The following is an 18,236-nucleotide window of genomic DNA, read 5'->3' on the forward strand; positions in this document are numbered from 1 at the left end:
TCATCTCCAGGGGAGAGATTAGGATGGACCAGGAGAAGGTTAGAGCGGTTCTGGAATGGGCCCAGCCCGGTACGAGATTGCAGCTCCAGAGATTTTTTGGGGTTTGCGAATTTCTACCGCAGATTCATCCGGGATTACAGCCGTGTGGCCGCTCCGTTAACTGCCTTGACTTCCAGCATCAGGACCTTCAAGTGGAATCCGGAGGCGGATCGAGCGTTTCTGGATTTGAAGAGGCGATTCACCAACGCACCGATTCTCTCTCAACCGGACACGGCCCGTCAGTTCGTCGTTGAAGTGGACGCGTCTGATGTGGGAGTTGGCGCCATCCTGTCGCAGCGATGCTCCACGGACAGTAAACTCCATCCCTGCGCCTACTACTCTCGTCGCCTTTCGCCTGGGAGAGGAATTACGATGTGGGTAACCGGGAGCTTCTCGCGGTGAAACTTGCCTTGGAGGAGTGGCGCCACTGGTTGGAGGGCGGAGCAACCGTTTATTGTCTGGACTGACCACAAGAATCTTGCTTACGTGCAATCGGCTAAACGTCTCAACTCCCGTCAGGCCAGGTGGGCGTTGTTTTTCGGACGATTCAAGTTTGCCCTGACGTTCCGACCTGGATCTAAGAACGGCAAGGCGGACGCCTTGTCCCGGATGTTCTCCAAGACGGAGGAGAGTGGGTCCAAGACCGAGACAATCCTCCCCCGGAACTGCGTCGTGGGAGCAGTTATGTGGAAGATTGAGGAGGAGGTGCTGGCGGCCCTTCGGACTCAGCCCGGTCCCGGTAACGGTCCACCCGGTCGGTTGTTTGTGCCTGAGTCGGTTCGTCCTGCTGTCCTCAAATGGTCCCACGCCAGCAAGATGGCTTGTCACCCTGGCGTGGCTCGGACAATGGCGTTTCTTCGCAGACGTTTTTGGTGGCCTGCCATGGCCGAGGATACTCGGGGTTTTGTTGCTGCCTGTCCAGTGTGTGCGCAGAATAAGAGTACCAATCGGCCCAGCTCTGGACTACTTCACCCCCCTTCCTATTCCCCGGCGACCATGGTCGCATCTGGCCCTGGACTTCGTCACGGGGTTGCCCGCTTCTGAGGGAACACGGTCGTTCTGACTATCGTGGACAGATTCAGCAAGTTCGCCCACTTTGTGCCAATTGCCAAGCTTCCCTCTGCCTCGGAGACGTCCGAGATCCTGGTTAGGGAGGTTTTCAGGGTCCACGGTTTGCCCAGTGATATCGTTTCCGACCGTGGCCCTCAGTTTACCTCTGCTGTCTGGAAGTCCTTCTGTTTGGCCATTGGAGCTACTGTCAGTCTCACATCTGGTTTTCACCCCCAATCCAATGGTCAGGCGGAGAGAGCCAACCAGAAGATGGAATCAACGCTACGCTGTCTGGTCTCTTCCAACCCCACCTCCTGGGTCTCTCAGTTGCCTTGGGTTGAGTATGCCCACAATACTCTTCCTACATCTGCCACTGGGATGTCTCCCTTCCAGTGCCTGTATGGCTACCAACCTCCCCTGTTTCCTTCTCAGGAGAAGGAGCTCTCAGTGCCTTCTGTTCAGGCCCATATTCGGCGTTGCCACCGGACCTGGCATCGGGCCAGAAAGGCACTCCTTAGAGTTTCGGACCGGTATCAGCTCCAGGCGAATCGTCGCGGATTCCCGCTCCCACCTATACCATCGGAGATAGGGTTTGGTTGGCCACACGGGATCTTCCGTTACGGACTGAGTCTAGGAAGTTGTTACCGAAGTTCATTGGTCCGTTTGTGGTGGAGAAGGTGATCAATCCAGTGGCAGTTCGACTCAAACTACCGAGGACGCTCAGAGTCCATCCCACCTTTCATGTCTCCTGCCTCAAGCCTGTCTTCCTCAGTCCTCTGTTGCCTCCTCCGCCTTCTCCTCCTCCTCCTCGGATGATCGGAGGTGGTCCTGCCTACACGGTGCGTCGCATCATGGATTCCAGACGGCGGGGCCGGGGGTTTCCAGTATCTCGTGGACTGGGAGGGGTATGGCCCTGAAGAGAGGAGTTGGATTCCGCGGCGACAGGTCCTAGATGCAGACCTCATCAGTGACTTCTACCGCCTCCATCCTGGCGCTCCGGGGAGTCCGCCCGGTGGCGTTCGTCGGAGGGGGGGTACTGTGACGATCCCGGCTGTCTGAGTCGGGTCCTGTCTGGTGACTAGTGTTCCTGCTCGTAATCTCCAGTTTCCCGTGGGTTCGGGAACGCTCCGGGGAGCGCTCTGGTTTTCCGCACCTGCATCCCATCAGCAATCTGCACACCTGGTCCTGATCATCACCCTTCTTAGGCTCTGGCCCAACATCCAGTTCCTGCCGGATCGTTAGCCATGAACAGTATGTTTGTCAGCGTATCAGTCTCTGAGCCAGTAGTGTTAGTTTTGTTGTTTTGCACCTTTTTGACTTGCTGTGTACTGACCTCCGTTTTGTTCTGTCTGCAGTCTCTCACCCGGAACCTTCACCCAACCTCTGCCTGATGGTCGGCGGCTGCCGAGCCAGTACCGGACCAACCACTGCACCCTCAACAACCCATCCACGCCACCCGCTCTGTTCCCTGGATTATTCAGCCTCACTCGGAATCTATTAATAAACACTCACCTTTGTCTCAACGTACCTTGTCCTGGTCTGCTTCTGGGTTCTGGCTTAGTTAACCGTGACATAAGTATTCAGACCCTTTACTCAGTAATTTGTTGAAGCACCTTTGGCTGGGATTACAGCCTTGAGTCTTCTTGGGTATGACGCTACAAGCTTGGCACACCTGTATTTGGGGAGTTTCTCCCATTCTTCTCTGCAGAGCCTCTCAAGCTCTGTCAGGTTGGATGGGGAGCATCGCTGTACAGCTATTTTCAGGTCTCTCCAGAGATGTTTGATCGGGTTCAAGTCCGGGCTCTGGCTGCGCCACTGAAGGACATTCAGAGACTTGTCCCAAAGCCACTCCTGCATTGTCCTGGCTGTGTGCTTAGGGTTATTGTCCTGTTGGAAGGTGAACCTTCACCCCAGTCTGAGGTCCTGAGCGCTCTGGAGTTGGTTTTCATCAAGGATCTCTCTGTACTTTGCTCCGTTCATCTTTCCCTCGATCCTGACTAGTCTCCCAGTCCCTGCCGCTGAAAAACATCCCCACAGCATGATGCTGCCACCACCACGCTAAACCGTAGGGATGGTGCCAGGATTCCTCCAGACGTGACGCTTGGCATTCAGGCCAAAGAGTTCAATCTTGGTTTCATCAAACCAAAGAATCTTGTTTCTCATGGTCTGATAGTCCTTTAGGTGCCTTTTGGCAAACTCCAAGCGGGCTGTCATGTGCCTTTTACTGAGGAGTGGCTTCAGTCTGGCCACTCTACCATAAAGGCCTGATTGGTGGAGTACTGCAGAGATGGTTGTCCTTCTGGAAGGTTCTCCCATCTCCACAGAGGAACTCTGGAGCTCTGTCAGAGTGACCATCGGGTTCTTGGTCACCTCCCTGACCAAGACCCTTCTCCCCCGATTGCTTAGTTTGGCCGGGCGGCCAGCTCTAGGAAGAGTCTTGGTGGTTCCAAACATCTTCCATTTAAGAATAATGGAGGCCACTGTGTTCTTGGGGACCTTCAATGCTGCAGAAATGTTTTGGTACCCTTCTCCAGATCTGTACCTCGACACAATCATGTCTCTGAGCTCTGCGGACAATTATTTCGACCTCATGGCTTGGTTTTCTCTCTGACATGCACTGTCAACTGTGGGACATTATATAGATAGGTGTGTGCCTTTCCAAAGCATGTCACATCAATTGAATTTACAACAGGTGGACTCCAATCAAGTTGTATAAACATCTCAAGGATGATCAATGGAAACAGGATGCACCTGAACTCAATTTCGAGTCTCATAGCAAACGGTCTGATTACTTACAAAAAGTATTTAGTCAGCCACCAATTGTGCAAGTTCTCCCACTTAAAAAGATGAGAGAGGCCTGTAATTTTCATCATAGGTACACGTCAACTATGACAGACAAAATGAGAAAAAAAATCCAGAAAATCCCATTGTAGGATTTTTAATGAATTTATTTGCAAATTATGGTGGAAAATAAGTATTTGGTCAATAACAAAAGTTTCTCAATACTTTGTTATATACCCTTTGTTGGCAATGATACAGGTCAAACGTTTTCTGTAAGTCTTCACAAGGTTTTCACACACTGTTGCTGGTATTTTGGCCCATTCCTCCATGCAGATCTCCTCTAGAGCAGTGATGTTTTGGGGCTGTCGCTGGGCAACACGGACTTTCAACTCCCTCCAAAGATTTTCTATGGGGTTGAGATCTGGAGACTGGCTAGGCCACTCCAGGACCTTGAAATGCTTCTTCACGAAGCCACTCCTTCGTTGCCCGGGCGGTGTGTTTGGGATCATTGTCATGCTGAAAGACCCAGCCACGTTTCATCTTCAATGCCCTTGCTGATGGAAGGAGGTTTTCACTCAAAATCTCACGATACATGGCCCCATTCATTCTTTCCTTTACACGGGTCAGTCGTCCTGGTCCCTTTGCAGAAAAACAGCCCCAAAGCATGATGTTTCCACCCCCATGCTTCACAGTAGGTATGGTGTTCTTTGGATGCAACTCAGCATTCTTTGTCCTCCAAACACGATCGAGTTGAGTTTTTACCAAAAAGTTATATTTTGGTTTCATCTGACCATATGACATTCTCCCAATCCTCTTCTGGATCATCCAAATGCACTCTAGCAAACTTCAGAAGGGCCTGGACATGTACTGGCTTAAGCAGGGGGACACGTCTGGCACTGCAGGATTTGAGTCCCTGGCGGCGTAGTGTGTTACTGATGGTAGGCTTTGTTACTTTGGTCCCAGCTCTCTGCAGGTCATTCACTAGGTCCCCCCGTGTGGTTCTGGGATTTTTGCTCACTGTTCTTGTGATCATTTTGACCCCACGGGGTGAGATCTTGCGTGGAGCCCCAGATCGGGGGAGATTATCAGTGGTCTTGTATGTCTTCCATTTCCTAATAATTGCTCCCACAGTTGATTTCTTCAAACCAAGCTGCTTACCTATTGCAGATTCAGTCTTCCCAGCCTGGTGCAGGTCTACAATTTTGTTTCTGGTGTCCTTTGACAGCTCTTTGGTCTAGGCCATAGTGGAGTTTGGAGTGTGACTGTTTGAGGTTGTGGACAGGTGTCTTTTATACTGATAACAAGTTCAAACAGGTGCCATTAATACAGGTAACCAGTGGAGGACAGAGGAGCCTCTTAAAGAAGAAGTTACAGGTCTGTGAGAGCCAGAAATCTTGCTTGTTTGTAGGTGACCAAATACTTATTTTCCACCATAATTTGCAAATAAATTCATTAAAAATCCTACAATGTGATTTTCTGAAAAAAAAATTCTCATTTTGTCTGTCATAGTTGACGTGTACCTATGATGAAAATTACAGGCCTCTCTCATCTTTTTAAGTGGGAGAACTTGCACAATTGGTGGCTGACTAAATACTTTTTTTCCCCACTGTATGTAAATAAGGTATTTCTGTTTTTTTATTTTTTATACATTTGTAAGAATTTCAAAAAACCTGTTTTGGCTTTGTCATAATGGGGTATTGTGTGTAGATTGATGAGGATTATAAACATTTTTTTTATTTTTTATAAGGCTGTAACGTAACAAAATGTGGAAAAAATCAAGGGTTCTGAATACTTTCCAAATGCACTGTATGGTGCAATTTGGGACATAGCCAAGTAGTTTGAGCCAGCAATGTAAATGGTAAATGTAAATATGGGCTCTAAACTGAACTCTTTCCTGAGTGCCTTCTGAAAGTATTTACACCCCTTGACTTTTTCCACATTTTGTTGTGTTACAAAGTGGGATTAAAATTCATTTAATTGTCTTTTATTTCTTTTGATCTACACAAAAAAGTGGAAGACAAATTCTAACATTTATTTTAAAAAATATGAAAAATAAAACACAAATTGTCTTGAGACGATACATGTTAGAAACACCCTTGGCATCGATTACAGCTGTGAGTCTTGTTGGGTAAGTCTCTGGATTGTACAATATTTGCACATTATAATTTTTTTAATTATTCAAGTTCTGTCAAGTTGGTTGTTGATCATTGCAAGAAAGCCATTTTCAAGTCTTGCCATATATTTTCAAGCAGATTTAAGTCAAAACTGTAAGTAGACCACTCAGGGATATTCAATGTTGTCTTGGTAAGCAACTCCTGTGTAGATTTGGCCTTGTGTTTTAGGTTATTGTCCTGCTGAAAGGTGAATTAGTCTCCCAGTGCTTCATTCTATAGCTAGAGGACTCCTGATATCTCCAGGAGTGATAAGTATAAGTTTTGTCTTCATCTGTTGTTGTCTAATACTGTCTTTTTGCTAGCTAGGGCCATCTAATTTAAGTGCTGCCTGTCTTCCCAGTAGCCTACTTGGTGTGTGAACTGCTGACTGCTATTAACTTGCAGATGATTGTTGACACATCAACCAGGATCAAGGGGCAGGGCAATTTGTTACTGTTATTGTTTTCGTAAACAGTGGCTGTATTGGAAGGGGAGTGGTTTCTCCTCTCCTAGGCAATCAGCAATTAGTACAGGGAGGTGTGCTCTTCACCTTTGCAAGGCAATTAGCAATTAGTGTTAGTTCTTCAGTCTCCCCTGGTTTTGCAGCGGCAGCTGTAAGCGGCGGTTGTGTTGCAAAACTAAGATAATCGCCGAAACAAATACGGTTCTGCAGAGTTGTTCTGCGGAGTTGTTCTGCGGAGTTGTTCTACGGAGTTGTTCTGCAGAGTTGTTGGAGGAAGGAAGGAGAGGAAGACTCCACACCCCTCTCTCTCACTTCAGTATCTTACCTAGATATTTACACATGATCTCATTTTACTATTTTGTAGCTTTGTCAACCGTGTGTGTTTTCTATACCTGTTCACACCTCTCCCTGTAGTCTTTACAGACGCTCCCCACCCCTTGGCTGCAACCCTTGTTATTTCGCGCACAACCCATGTGGAATTCCTGCTCTCTGGCAGCGTTTGGAACTGCAGAGTTCATCTCAGCCTATGCTGCTCTTCAGTCCCTTTACTTTTTGGCCCTGACAAAAGACATGGATCACCCCAAAGAACACTGCTACTACAGCTGCTCTCTCTTCATCTGAATACGTTTTCTCTCATAGTCTGAGAGCATTTGGTCATCGCGGTGGTGGCACAAGGCTACTCATTTCTCTTAAGTGTCCATTTTCTCATTTGAATTTCATGCTGTCACTTGTCCACTCAAGCTTAACATTGTTGTCTTATCGGCCACTAGGTGCCCTTAGAGAGTTCCTCAATGAGCTTGAACCTTGATAAGCTAATTTCCTGACGACGGCTCACCGCTCTACGTACTTGGCGACATCACCCTCCCGACGTTTGCCTTCAATTCATTTCTTTCAACTCTCTCTTTCCCCTCCTTGCCTCTTTTGACTTCACCCTTTCCCAGTCAAGGCAGGCAATATGCTTGACCTCATCTTTACTATAGGCTGTTTGCCTACTAATCTCACTGCAACCCCACTCCAGGTCTCTGATCACTACTTTGTTTCCTTTTCTGTCTCCCTTTCCTCCAACCCTAACCACTCAGCCCCTACCCAGATGGTAATGCGCCATTGCAATCTTGTTTCTCTCTCTCCCACTACTCTATCCTCTTCTATCCTATCATCTCTCCCTTCTGCTAAATCCTTCTCCCGCCTCTCTCCTAATTCTGCCTCTTCAAACCTACTCTCCTCCCTTTCCATATGCTATGACTCACACTGTCCCCTTTTTTCCCGGCCGGCTCGGCCCTCCCCTCCTGCTCCGTGGCTGAGTGACTCATTGCAAGAACAGGGCTGCTGGCAGCAGAGCAAAAATAGAGGAAAACTAAACTTCCGGAGGACCTATCATCCTTTCACTCCCTCCTCTCTACCTTCTCTTCCGCTGCTATAGCCACTCTAACCCTAGGAAACTATTTTCCACCTCCTCCTCCTTCCTTAATCCTCCACCCCCTCCCTCCTCCCTCGCTGTGGACGACTTTGTCAACCACTTTGAAAAGAAGGTTGAGGACATCCACTCCTCATTCACTTAGCCTATTGAGTCCACTGGTCCCACTCACACAGAACTACCCTACAACTTGACCTCTTTCTCCCCTCCCTCTCCAGATGAAATCCTGCGACTAGTGAGGTCTGGCTGCCCGACAACCTTCCCGCTTGACCCCATTCCCTCCTCCCTTCACCAGACCATCTCTGGAGACCTTCTCACTTCCCTCATCAATTCATCCCTGACCACTGGCTGCGCCCCCTCAGACTTCAAAATGGCCTGAATCGCTCCCCTCCTCAAGAAACCAACTCTCTACTCCTCTGACGTCAAACTAAAGACCGGTATGCCCTCTTTATTTTCTTTCCAAAACACTTGAGCGTGCTGTCTCTGACAAACTCTCTCGCTATCTTTTGCAGAACTTTCTTCTTGACCCTAAGATGATATGTGCTGCACCATGTACTCTCACTACTGGTGTCCCCTGGGCTCGGTTCTAGGCCCTCTCCTCTACTGTCTACACACAAAGTCACTCGGCTCCGTCATATCCTCACATGGTCTTGCCTATCATTGCTTTACAGATGACACTCAACTATTTTCCTCCTTCCCCCCTTCTGACACCCAGGTGATGACACGTATCTCTGCGTGCCTGTCAGATATCTCAGCTTGGATGTCGGCCCACCACCTCAAGCTCAACCTCAACAAGACGGAGCTGCATTTCCTCCCGGGAAAGACCTCTTCATCACAGTTGACAACTCCACAGTGTCCCCCTCCCAAAGTGCAAAGAACCTTGGTGTGACTCGCTCCCGCAGGTTCATGCTCTACAACATCCGTAGTGTATGACCCTACCTCACACAGGAAGCGGCGCAGGTCCTAATCCAGGCTCTTGTCTTCTTCCTTCTGGACTACTGCAACTCGCTGTTGGCTGGCCTCCTCGCTTGTGCCATCAAACCACTGCAACTTATCCAGAATGCTGCAGCCCACCTGGTGTTCAACCTTCCCAAGTTCTCCCATGTCACCCCGCTCTTCCCCACACTCCACTGGCTTTCAGTCGAAGTTCGCATCCACTACAAGACCATGGTACTTGCCTACGAAGCACCAAGAGGAACTACAGTGACTGATAATATGTTGGAATCAGAGTCAGTTAGAAATGTCATTATTATGAGCTGCTCTGAAAAGGTCATATCTCTCTTCACCATGGTAACCAGCACCATGTCATCTGTCTCCCTGGTAACCAGCACCATGTCATCTGTCGCTCTGGTAACCAGCACCATGTCATCATGGTCTGTAGGAAATGGAATCTTCTAATAGATCTCATGTTGAGCATGAGCATCCAGTCAGATCTTTGGAAAGGTAGAAGTGTAGAACGAGCTCAGAATCACTGAGTTCAATATCAGCTATTATGAGTCAAAATTGCAGGTCAGAATAGAGACAGCGGTAAGGCTACAACATGGTAATGCACACTGAGCTTTTTAAAATTCACAACAATTACAAAATTGTGCTTTCATCATTTCACCCGGGGCCCCTTTGTTTCTGGAGAGTGGAGTTTAACATCAAGACTTCTTCCAGGGTTAGTGCAATCCAGAATCCTTGGGACGTCCTTACCCTAACGTTAACCCCAACCCTTACCTAACCCTTACCTTAACTTTTATATATCAACTTCAATGGGGTGACATCAAAGTTGGGACATCCCAAGGATCCCGCGTAGACTTTTCCCTTCCTCCAGACATCTAGGACATTCATATGGTTATTTTCTGTCTTCCATGGTGCAAGAGGAGGAGAGCGAACAGGTGTGCACAATTACGTTATTGACGAACCCTGCATGGAGAGAGGAGAGTCCCAGTCTGTGTAGGACCATGGTCCTGTGTTGCAAGGTTTGTAGTGCATGGCATTTGCAACACCAGGGTTTGGAGTTTGAGTCCCCCTGGGGCCACCCATACCAAAATGTACACTCTTAGAAAAAATAGGATTCTACATGGAACCCAGAATGGTTCTACCTGGAACCAAAAAGAGTTATCCTGTGGGGACACCCAGAGAACCCTTTTGGAATCCTTTTTTCGAAGAATATATGCATGCACTCCTGTAAGTCGCTTTGGATAAAAGGGTCTGCCTAATGGCATATATATTTCCACTCACACTGGTGACTTTGCGGTAGATTTGGGCTGCGTTCTGACACTCGGAGTAGGGGTACTCTGAGGTGGCCATCTCCAGGATACACATCCCAAAGGCATAGACATCCACAGCTTCATCATACTTCTCCTCATACATCTCTGGAGCCATGAACTCTGGGGTACCTGGAGGAGAGGAGAGAGACAAGTCAATACCAGTCACAAGAAGACACACACAACCACACTGATGTACACACACACAGATATACACACACACAGATGTACACATACACACGCATCTTCTCCAGGATAGAGACATTTGATTACACAGGACATGCATCATAGGGTTGGAATCTGTGGCAGAGTGATTTCATAATGATTATATAGTTAGAGCACTCAAAGGCCCTAAACTAGAAAAACCCAAAACATGAAATTAATCCATAAAACTAGATGACTGCAGTTAGTTAGTAAACTCTTATACACTCACCAATGACACTTTTAGCAAAGGAGGCACTTTTGAGTGTGGCCAGGCCCAGGTCTCCTATCTTGACTGAGCCGGTGGGGCCGGTGATGAAGATGTTGTCACACTTGAGGTCCCTGTGGATAATGGGAGGGGTGCGGGTATGGAGGAAGTGGAGCCCCTTCAGGATCTGCCGACTCCAACGCTGCAGCAGCTTCAGCTTCATCTCCTTGAACCTCTTCAGGTACCTGCAGTAAACACATGCTATCAGGATGCATTACCTATAGAGTACAGGCCAGACCAGTACTCGCCAGACCAGTGAGGACCATCAGGAGTTCACATGGAAAACTATTTTATCAATCCTTGTTTTCTATCAAGATTCTATAATCATGATAAAATATAGAAAATATTAAAATGCTAGGAATTTGTAAGGAGGAATTTGTAGAGGAAATAAAACAAATGGTACAAAACGACAGTCTCCTCTCCTACAACGATGATTGAGGCCAGGTTGGGGCAGGAAGGACAAGCTCACATTTTGAGGGTGCCTGAGGTCATGAGCTCGGTGACCAGCAGGATGCACTTGAGGCCCTTGGAGTTGTCCTTCCAGGAGTCGTAGAAGCGGACAATGTTAGGGTGCTGCAGACCCTTCAGCATCTCCACCTCCTCACTGAACCTCTGCCGCTCCAACTTGGTCAGTTTACGCGTCTGCACGGAACACAACATAGATATATTCTAGAATTATTACATACGACAGAACCATTCTAGAATTCAATTTCTATGGGCAGAGCATATTGCAGGGAACACCCCCCAACCCTCAGGCCTGACTTTGTGACTATAGTTTATTATCAACACTCAATACAGAATGAATAAGCTTATCAAGATGTGTGAAAAATATGAAAATGTGTGTGTCCTACAGGGAGAGAACAAACAGAACCTCTGACGGATATATTTTACTGCACTTATTCGTTTTTCTGTGAAAAACCACAGGTTGGTCGTCCATCTTGAGAACCACATTCCAGTGTTACGTAATCATATTTTTCATAAAACTTGAACTGGGACTTATAGACATTTTAAGAGGAGGTTTCTGATAGCAGTGAGAAATTTAACCAAACACAGTATAATCACAGTGGGTAGGTGGGTCAAAGTATAATCACAGTGGGTAGGTGGGTTACAGAATAATCACAGTGGGTAGGTGGGTCACAGTAGGTGGGTGAACAAATCCATTTTTGTGCAGAGGGAGGTATGAATGGTTTGATTGAGTCTCTGGTCTCTGAGTAAAGCTGCCGGGAGGCTGCAGTGGGTGCCTAGATGGCGGAAAACTCTGTAGAGACCTCTAGACTTCTACAACCATGAATCCTACATTCAGGCGGTTCTGGGAAAAACACTGAGGGTATGTTTATGTTTACAATCGCCTGACCACGACACCTTCCTCCCCTTTAGAGAAGGGGGCTGCCGCTCACGTTACCAGGCCCTGTCTGCATCCCAAATGGCACCCTATTCCCTTTATAGTGCACTAGTTCTGGTAATACCCTGGTCAAATGTAGTGCACTATATAGGGAATAGGGTACCATTTGGGACTTCAAGCCCTATCAAGCATGGGAGGGCCTGTCTCAGGATCTGGTCGAGATACATGAGGGGAGCCCCGACGTCCATCAACTGCCAAACCAATGTCCATCAACTGCCTAACCAACGTCCATCAACTGCCAAACCAACATCCACAACTGCCAAACCGACATCCATCAACTGCCAAACCGACGTCCATCAACTGCCAAACCGACGTCCATCAACTGCCAAACCAACATCCATCAACTGCCAAACCAACGTCCATCAACTGCCAAACCGACATCCATCAACTGCCAAACACTAATTAAATAAGAAGATTGATTCCAACATGACGCCTCTGTTTTCAACACAGACCACATAGAATAACTTTTGACCAAGGAGTTTGTATGTATCTATGTGGAGAATTAGTGTGTAACAGATGACACCCACTGCATGGTAAAGACTATGTCATTGAGTTGCAGCTGCAGAAATCTGGGTACATGAGCCTTCGTTTGTGTGTTAGGACACGTGTGTTTAATCATAACCCCAGTGCAGAGCAGAGGGCCATGTCTCCTGTTGATTGACGACCTGACTGACGACCTGACTGACGACCTGACTGACCTGACTAACGAACTGACTGACGACCTGACTGAAGACCTGACTGACCTGACTAACGACCTGACTGAAGACCTGACTGACCTGCCTAACGACCTCACTGACGCCCTGACTGATGACCTGACTGACCTGACTAACGAAAAGACTGACGACCTGACTGAAGACCTGACTGACCTGACTGACGACCTGACTGAAGACCTGACTGACCTGACTGACGACCTGACTGACGACCTGACTGACGGCTTGACTGATGACCTGACTGACGGCTTGACTGACCTGACTGACGACCTGACTGACAACCTGACTGACTCACTGTGGTGTGACCTGACTAGAGGTCCGAGCTCACGTGGTGTGACCTGACTGGCCTGAGCTTGAAGTTCTACAGTACAGCTCACTGTGGTGTGACCTGACTGACATCCTCACAGAAGCTCACTAACCTGACTGGCGGACAGCCCTGTGGTGTGACCTGACTAGCCTGTTTAACTTGAAGGTCCTCTACAGTACAGCTCACTGTGGTGTGACCTGACTGGCCTGTTTAACTTGAAGGTCCTCTACAGTACAGCTCACTGTGGTGTGACCTGACTGGCCTGTTTAACTTGAAGGTCCTCTACAGTACAGCTCACTGTGGTGTGACCTGACTGGCCTGTTTAACTTGAAGGTCCTCTACAGTACAGCTCACTGTGGTGTGTACGTGCATTTAGCCTCATGGTCAACCAGCCTGCCCTGGAAACCCTGACAGCTTCCTAAACCCCTGAGTTTACTAGAGAGCTCACTCAATATACCACATGGCAAGCACAACACATTCAAATACAGAATAAAGGGATTTTGGCGTTCCTGGAATAGCCTATGTCTTATTCAGGCATTCCTGAACTAAAGCCTGCAAGAGTAAGCATAACATGTGCAGCTAGCCTCCAAAGGCGTTCTGTAACATGTCTGATTACGGACTGATTATTATTATGTTGACTCATCCAAAACCTGTTTCCAATAAAGACCTATTGTTCAGTTACTTAGCAATTTTGGATAGTTTTTTAATGAAAACTGTGTTATAAATTAAATGTATTTATGTTATTATTATTATTAATATTATTACCCATGTGGCAGAAATGTCAGGAATAATAGCAAATACCAGTATGTGAATTAAGAACAAAAGTTAAAGTGAAACAATAAATTGTGTTGACCTTATGCTATCACGTTATGCTATCACGGGATCGGTTTGTTGTGTGACATGGACTAATTTCACAGTGATGTAATGATGCCTTTTAAGCATAAACACACGTACACAAGCTACAGATAATTATGTACGATGATTTGAAGTGCCTAATGTGAAAATAGGACAATTTATGTTGACAACCATGTCAAATCTACATAAACATGATGGGTCATCACATGCTTCCCAGATTCCATAAATATTACTACTTTAATATGGTTGAATTTAACACTGATACAACACAAGTGATGGACTTAACTTGGTCTGAACGTAAACAGAAACCAACAGTGAGTGATCACACCTGAAAGCTGCCAGAGTGCGTGGGGACATTGCTTACATCCGCAATGACAGGCTCATTGTCCACCCTCCCACCCAGAAGCCTGGAAGGGATGAGAGAGCCAAGCCTATGGGTTTGTAGCTTCAACCCTGCAGCACACACACACACACACACACACACTTACACACACACACACACACACCAATTGATTAATGGACTGCTGAATGTATATTTTCTTCTCTTGCTTTGTTTGCTCTTTTCCATATTATGTCTATCTCTGATAATCTACCCAGGAAAGGGCTGAAAATAGTCCATATTAATGTATGTAGCCTTAGAAATAAGTTTCATGAAATCAATAACTTGCTAACATCAGATGACATTGATATATTAGCCATATCAATAACTTGCTAACATCAGATAACATTCATATATTAGCCATTTTTGAGACTCACTTAGATAATTAATTTGATAATACAGCAGTAGCAATACAAAGATATAACATCTAAAGAAGAGACAGGAATGCTTATGGGGGAGGTGTTGCTATTCAGAGCCATATCCCTGTAATGCTTAGAGAAGATCTCATGTGAAGTGTTGTTGTGGTTGCAGGTTCACCTGGCACATCTAAAGCCTTTTCTTTTGGGGTGTTGCTATAGGCCACAAAGTGCTAACAGTCAGTATCTAAATAATATATGTGAAATGCTTGATAGTGTATGTGATGTAAACAGAGAGGTCTACTTTCTTGGGGACCTGAATATTGACTGGTTTTCATCAAGCTGTCCGCTCAAGAGGAAGCCTCTCACTGTAACCAGTGCCTGTAATCTGGTTCAGGTATTAATCAACCTACCAGGGTGTTTACAAACACTACAGGAACAAGGTCATCCACATGTATTGATCACATTTTTACAAATACTGTAGAAATTTGTTCTAAAGCTGTATCCGTACCCATTGGATGCAGTGATCACAATATAGTGGCTATATCCAGGAAAGCCAAAGTTCCAACAGCTGGGCCTAAAATAGTGTATAAGAGATCATACAAAAGATTTTGCTGTGAATGTGGATGATGTAAAACATATTTGTTGGTCTGCTGTGATTAATAAGGAGCATCCAGACGCTGCACTTGATGAATTTATGAAATTGCTTCTTCTAATTATTGATAAACATGCACTTGTTAAGAAACTGACTGTTAGAATTGTTAAGGCTCCATGGATTGATGAGGAATTGAAAAACTGTATGGTTGAAAGAGATGGGGCAAAAGGAGTGACTAATAAATCTGGCTACACATCTGACTGGCTGATTTAGTGCAAATTGAGAAATGATGTGACTAAACTCAACAAAAAGAAGAATAAACTGTATTATGAAGCCAATATCAATTATATAAAGTTTAAAGTACTTGAAATTAAATTAAAAGTACTACGCATTTATATAATTGATCTTAGCTTCATTAATACAGTTTCTTCATCTTTTTGTTTGAAAATTATGGTCAGAAAGCCAAATTCAACTCCATCTTTCATCAAATCACATGGCTTATTCATCAGAGAAAACATTTGATGTTGGCAATTATTTTAATGATTACTTCATTGGCAAAGTGGGCAAATTTCGGCAGGAAATGCCAACAATGAACAGTGAGCCATCATATTCGTACAAAAAAACAAATAATGAAAGAAAAGGATTGCAAGTTTTAATTTTGTAAAGTTAGTGTGGGAAAAAGTATTGTTATCGATCAATAATGACAAACCTCCTGGCATTGACAACTTAGATGGAAAGCTACTGAGGATGGTAGCTGACTCTATAGCCCCTCCTATCTGTCATATCTTTAATCTGAGCCTAGAGGAAAGTTTTTGTCCTCAGGCCTGGATGGAAGCCAAAGTCATTCAGCTACCCAAGAGTGGTAAAGCAGCCTTTACTGGTTCTAAGAGTAGACCTATCAGCTTGCTGCCAGCTCTTAGCAAACTCTTGGGAAAAAATGTGTTTGACCAAATACAATGCTCTTTCTCTGTAAACAAATTGACAACAGACTTTCAGCATGCTTATAGAGAAGGGCACTCAACATGTACTGCACTGACACAAATTACTGATGATTGGTTGAAAGAAATTGATAATAAGATGATTGTGGGAGCTGTACTGTTAGATTTCAGTGCAGCCTTTGATATTATTGACCATAACCTGTTGTTGAAAAAACATTTGTTATGGCTTTTCAACCTCTGCCATTTCGTGGATTCAGAGCTATCTATCTAATAGAACTCAAACGGTTTTCTTTAATGGAAGCCTCTCTAATGTCAAACATGTAGGGTGTGGTGTACCGCAGGCCAGCTCTCTAGACCCTCTACTCTTTTCTATTTTTACCAATGACCTGCCACTGGCATTAAACAAAGCCTGTGTGTCCATGTATGCTGATGATTCAACCATATACGCATCAGCAACCACAGCTAATTAAGTAACCGAAACCCTTAACATGGAGTTGCAGTCTGTTTTGGAATAGGTGGCCAGTAATAAACTGGTCCAGAACATCTATAAAACTAAGAGCATTGTATTTGGTACAAATCATTCCCTAAGTTCTAGACCTCAGCTGAATCTGGTAATGAAGGGTGTGGCGGTTGAACAAGTTGAGGAGACTAAATTACTTGGTGTTACCTTAGATTGCAAACTGTCATGGTCAAAACAAATAGATTCAAAGGTTGTAAAGATGGGGAGAGGTCTGTCCATAATAAAGAGATGCTCTGCTCTCACTCCAAAAAGCACGTCCTGCAGGCTCTAGTTTAATATTGTCTTATTGTCCAGTCATATGGTCAAGTGCTGCAAAGAAAGCTCAAGTTCTTCCACACCGATCTCGACAAACCATTTCTGTATGGACCTTGCTTTGTGCAAGGGGGCATTGTCATGCTGAAATAGCAAAGGGCCTTCTTCAAACTGTTGCCACAAAGTTGGAAGCACAGAATCGTCTAGAATGTAATTGAATGCTGTAGCGTTAAGGTTTCCCTTCACTGGAACTAAGGGGCCTAGCCCGAACCATGAAAAACAGCCCCAGACCATTATTCCTCATCCACCAAACTTTACAGTTGGCACTATGCATTGGGGCAGAAAGCGTTCTCCTGGCATCTGCCAAACCCAGATTAGTCCGTCGGACTTCCAGATGGTGAAGCGTGATTCATCACTCCAGAAAAAGTGTTTCCACTGCTCCAGAGTCCAATGGCAGCGAGCTTTACACCACTACAGCCGACGCTTGGCATTGCGCATGGTGATCTTAGGCTTGTGTGCGGCTGCTCGGCCATGGAAACCCATTTCATTAAGCTCCCGACGAACAGTTCTTGTGCTGACATTGCTTCAAGAGTGTTGCAACCGAGGACAGAACATGTTTACGAGCTACGCGCTTCAGTTCTTTGTGGTCCCGTTCTATGAGCTTGTGTGGCCTACCACTTCGTGGCTGAGCCGTTGTTGCTTCTAGATGTTTCAACTTTACAATAACAGCACTTACAGTTGACCGGGGCAGCTCTACCGGGGCAGAAATTTGACGAACTGACTTGTTGGAAAGGTGGCATCCTATGACGGTGCCACGTTGAAAGTCATTGAGCTCTTCATTCTACTGCCAATGTTTGTCTATGGAGATTGCATGGCTATGTGCTCAATTTTATACACCTGTCAGCAACGGGTGTGGCTGAAATAGCCGAATCAACTCATTGGGTGTCCACATACTTTTGTATATATAGTTTATGTAGTTCTGTCCTTGAGCTGTTCTTGTCTATTAATGTTCTGTATTATGTCATGTTTCATGTTTTGTGTGGACCCCAGGAAGAGTAGCTTCTGCTTTCGCAACAGCTAATGGGGATCCTAATAAATACCAACACTAAATAGTGAGCAACCATGGCTAGTCTGGAACACTACAGTATAGTGGGGCCTCTGGTATTTCCTAGAGAGAGGTTACAGCACTGACAGAGAATGCCCCTTGGGTGGATACAAGGGCTTTATCCTCCTACTGCTCCTCCTAATACCTACCTACTGCTCATTCCTGCTCTATCAACTCACTGACAAAACACAGACAA

At 45.9% G+C, this 18,236-nt stretch overlaps 1 protein-coding gene across 1 annotated transcript in view; it reads right to left on the bottom strand.

The window, feature by feature from the left end:
* The window catches only part of LOC121570186 (serine/threonine-protein kinase WNK4-like), a 116,133-nt gene that overhangs the window by 44,252 nt on the left and 53,645 nt on the right, over nucleotides 1-18,236 (bottom strand). The window contains exons 2-4 of the mRNA XM_045222339.1: nucleotides 11,091-11,263; nucleotides 10,586-10,806; nucleotides 10,127-10,284 (exon numbers count right to left, since the gene is read on the bottom strand). Of these exons, the coding sequence (XP_045078274.1) occupies nucleotides 10,127-10,284; nucleotides 10,586-10,806; nucleotides 11,091-11,263 (552 nt within the window). The remainder of the gene's footprint in view (nucleotides 1-10,126; nucleotides 10,285-10,585; nucleotides 10,807-11,090; nucleotides 11,264-18,236) is intronic.

Source organism: Coregonus clupeaformis, chromosome 1, assembly GCF_020615455.1.
Source record: "Coregonus clupeaformis isolate EN_2021a chromosome 1, ASM2061545v1, whole genome shotgun sequence".
In the NCBI taxonomy this organism is placed as follows: domain Eukaryota; kingdom Metazoa; phylum Chordata; class Actinopteri; order Salmoniformes; family Salmonidae; genus Coregonus; species Coregonus clupeaformis.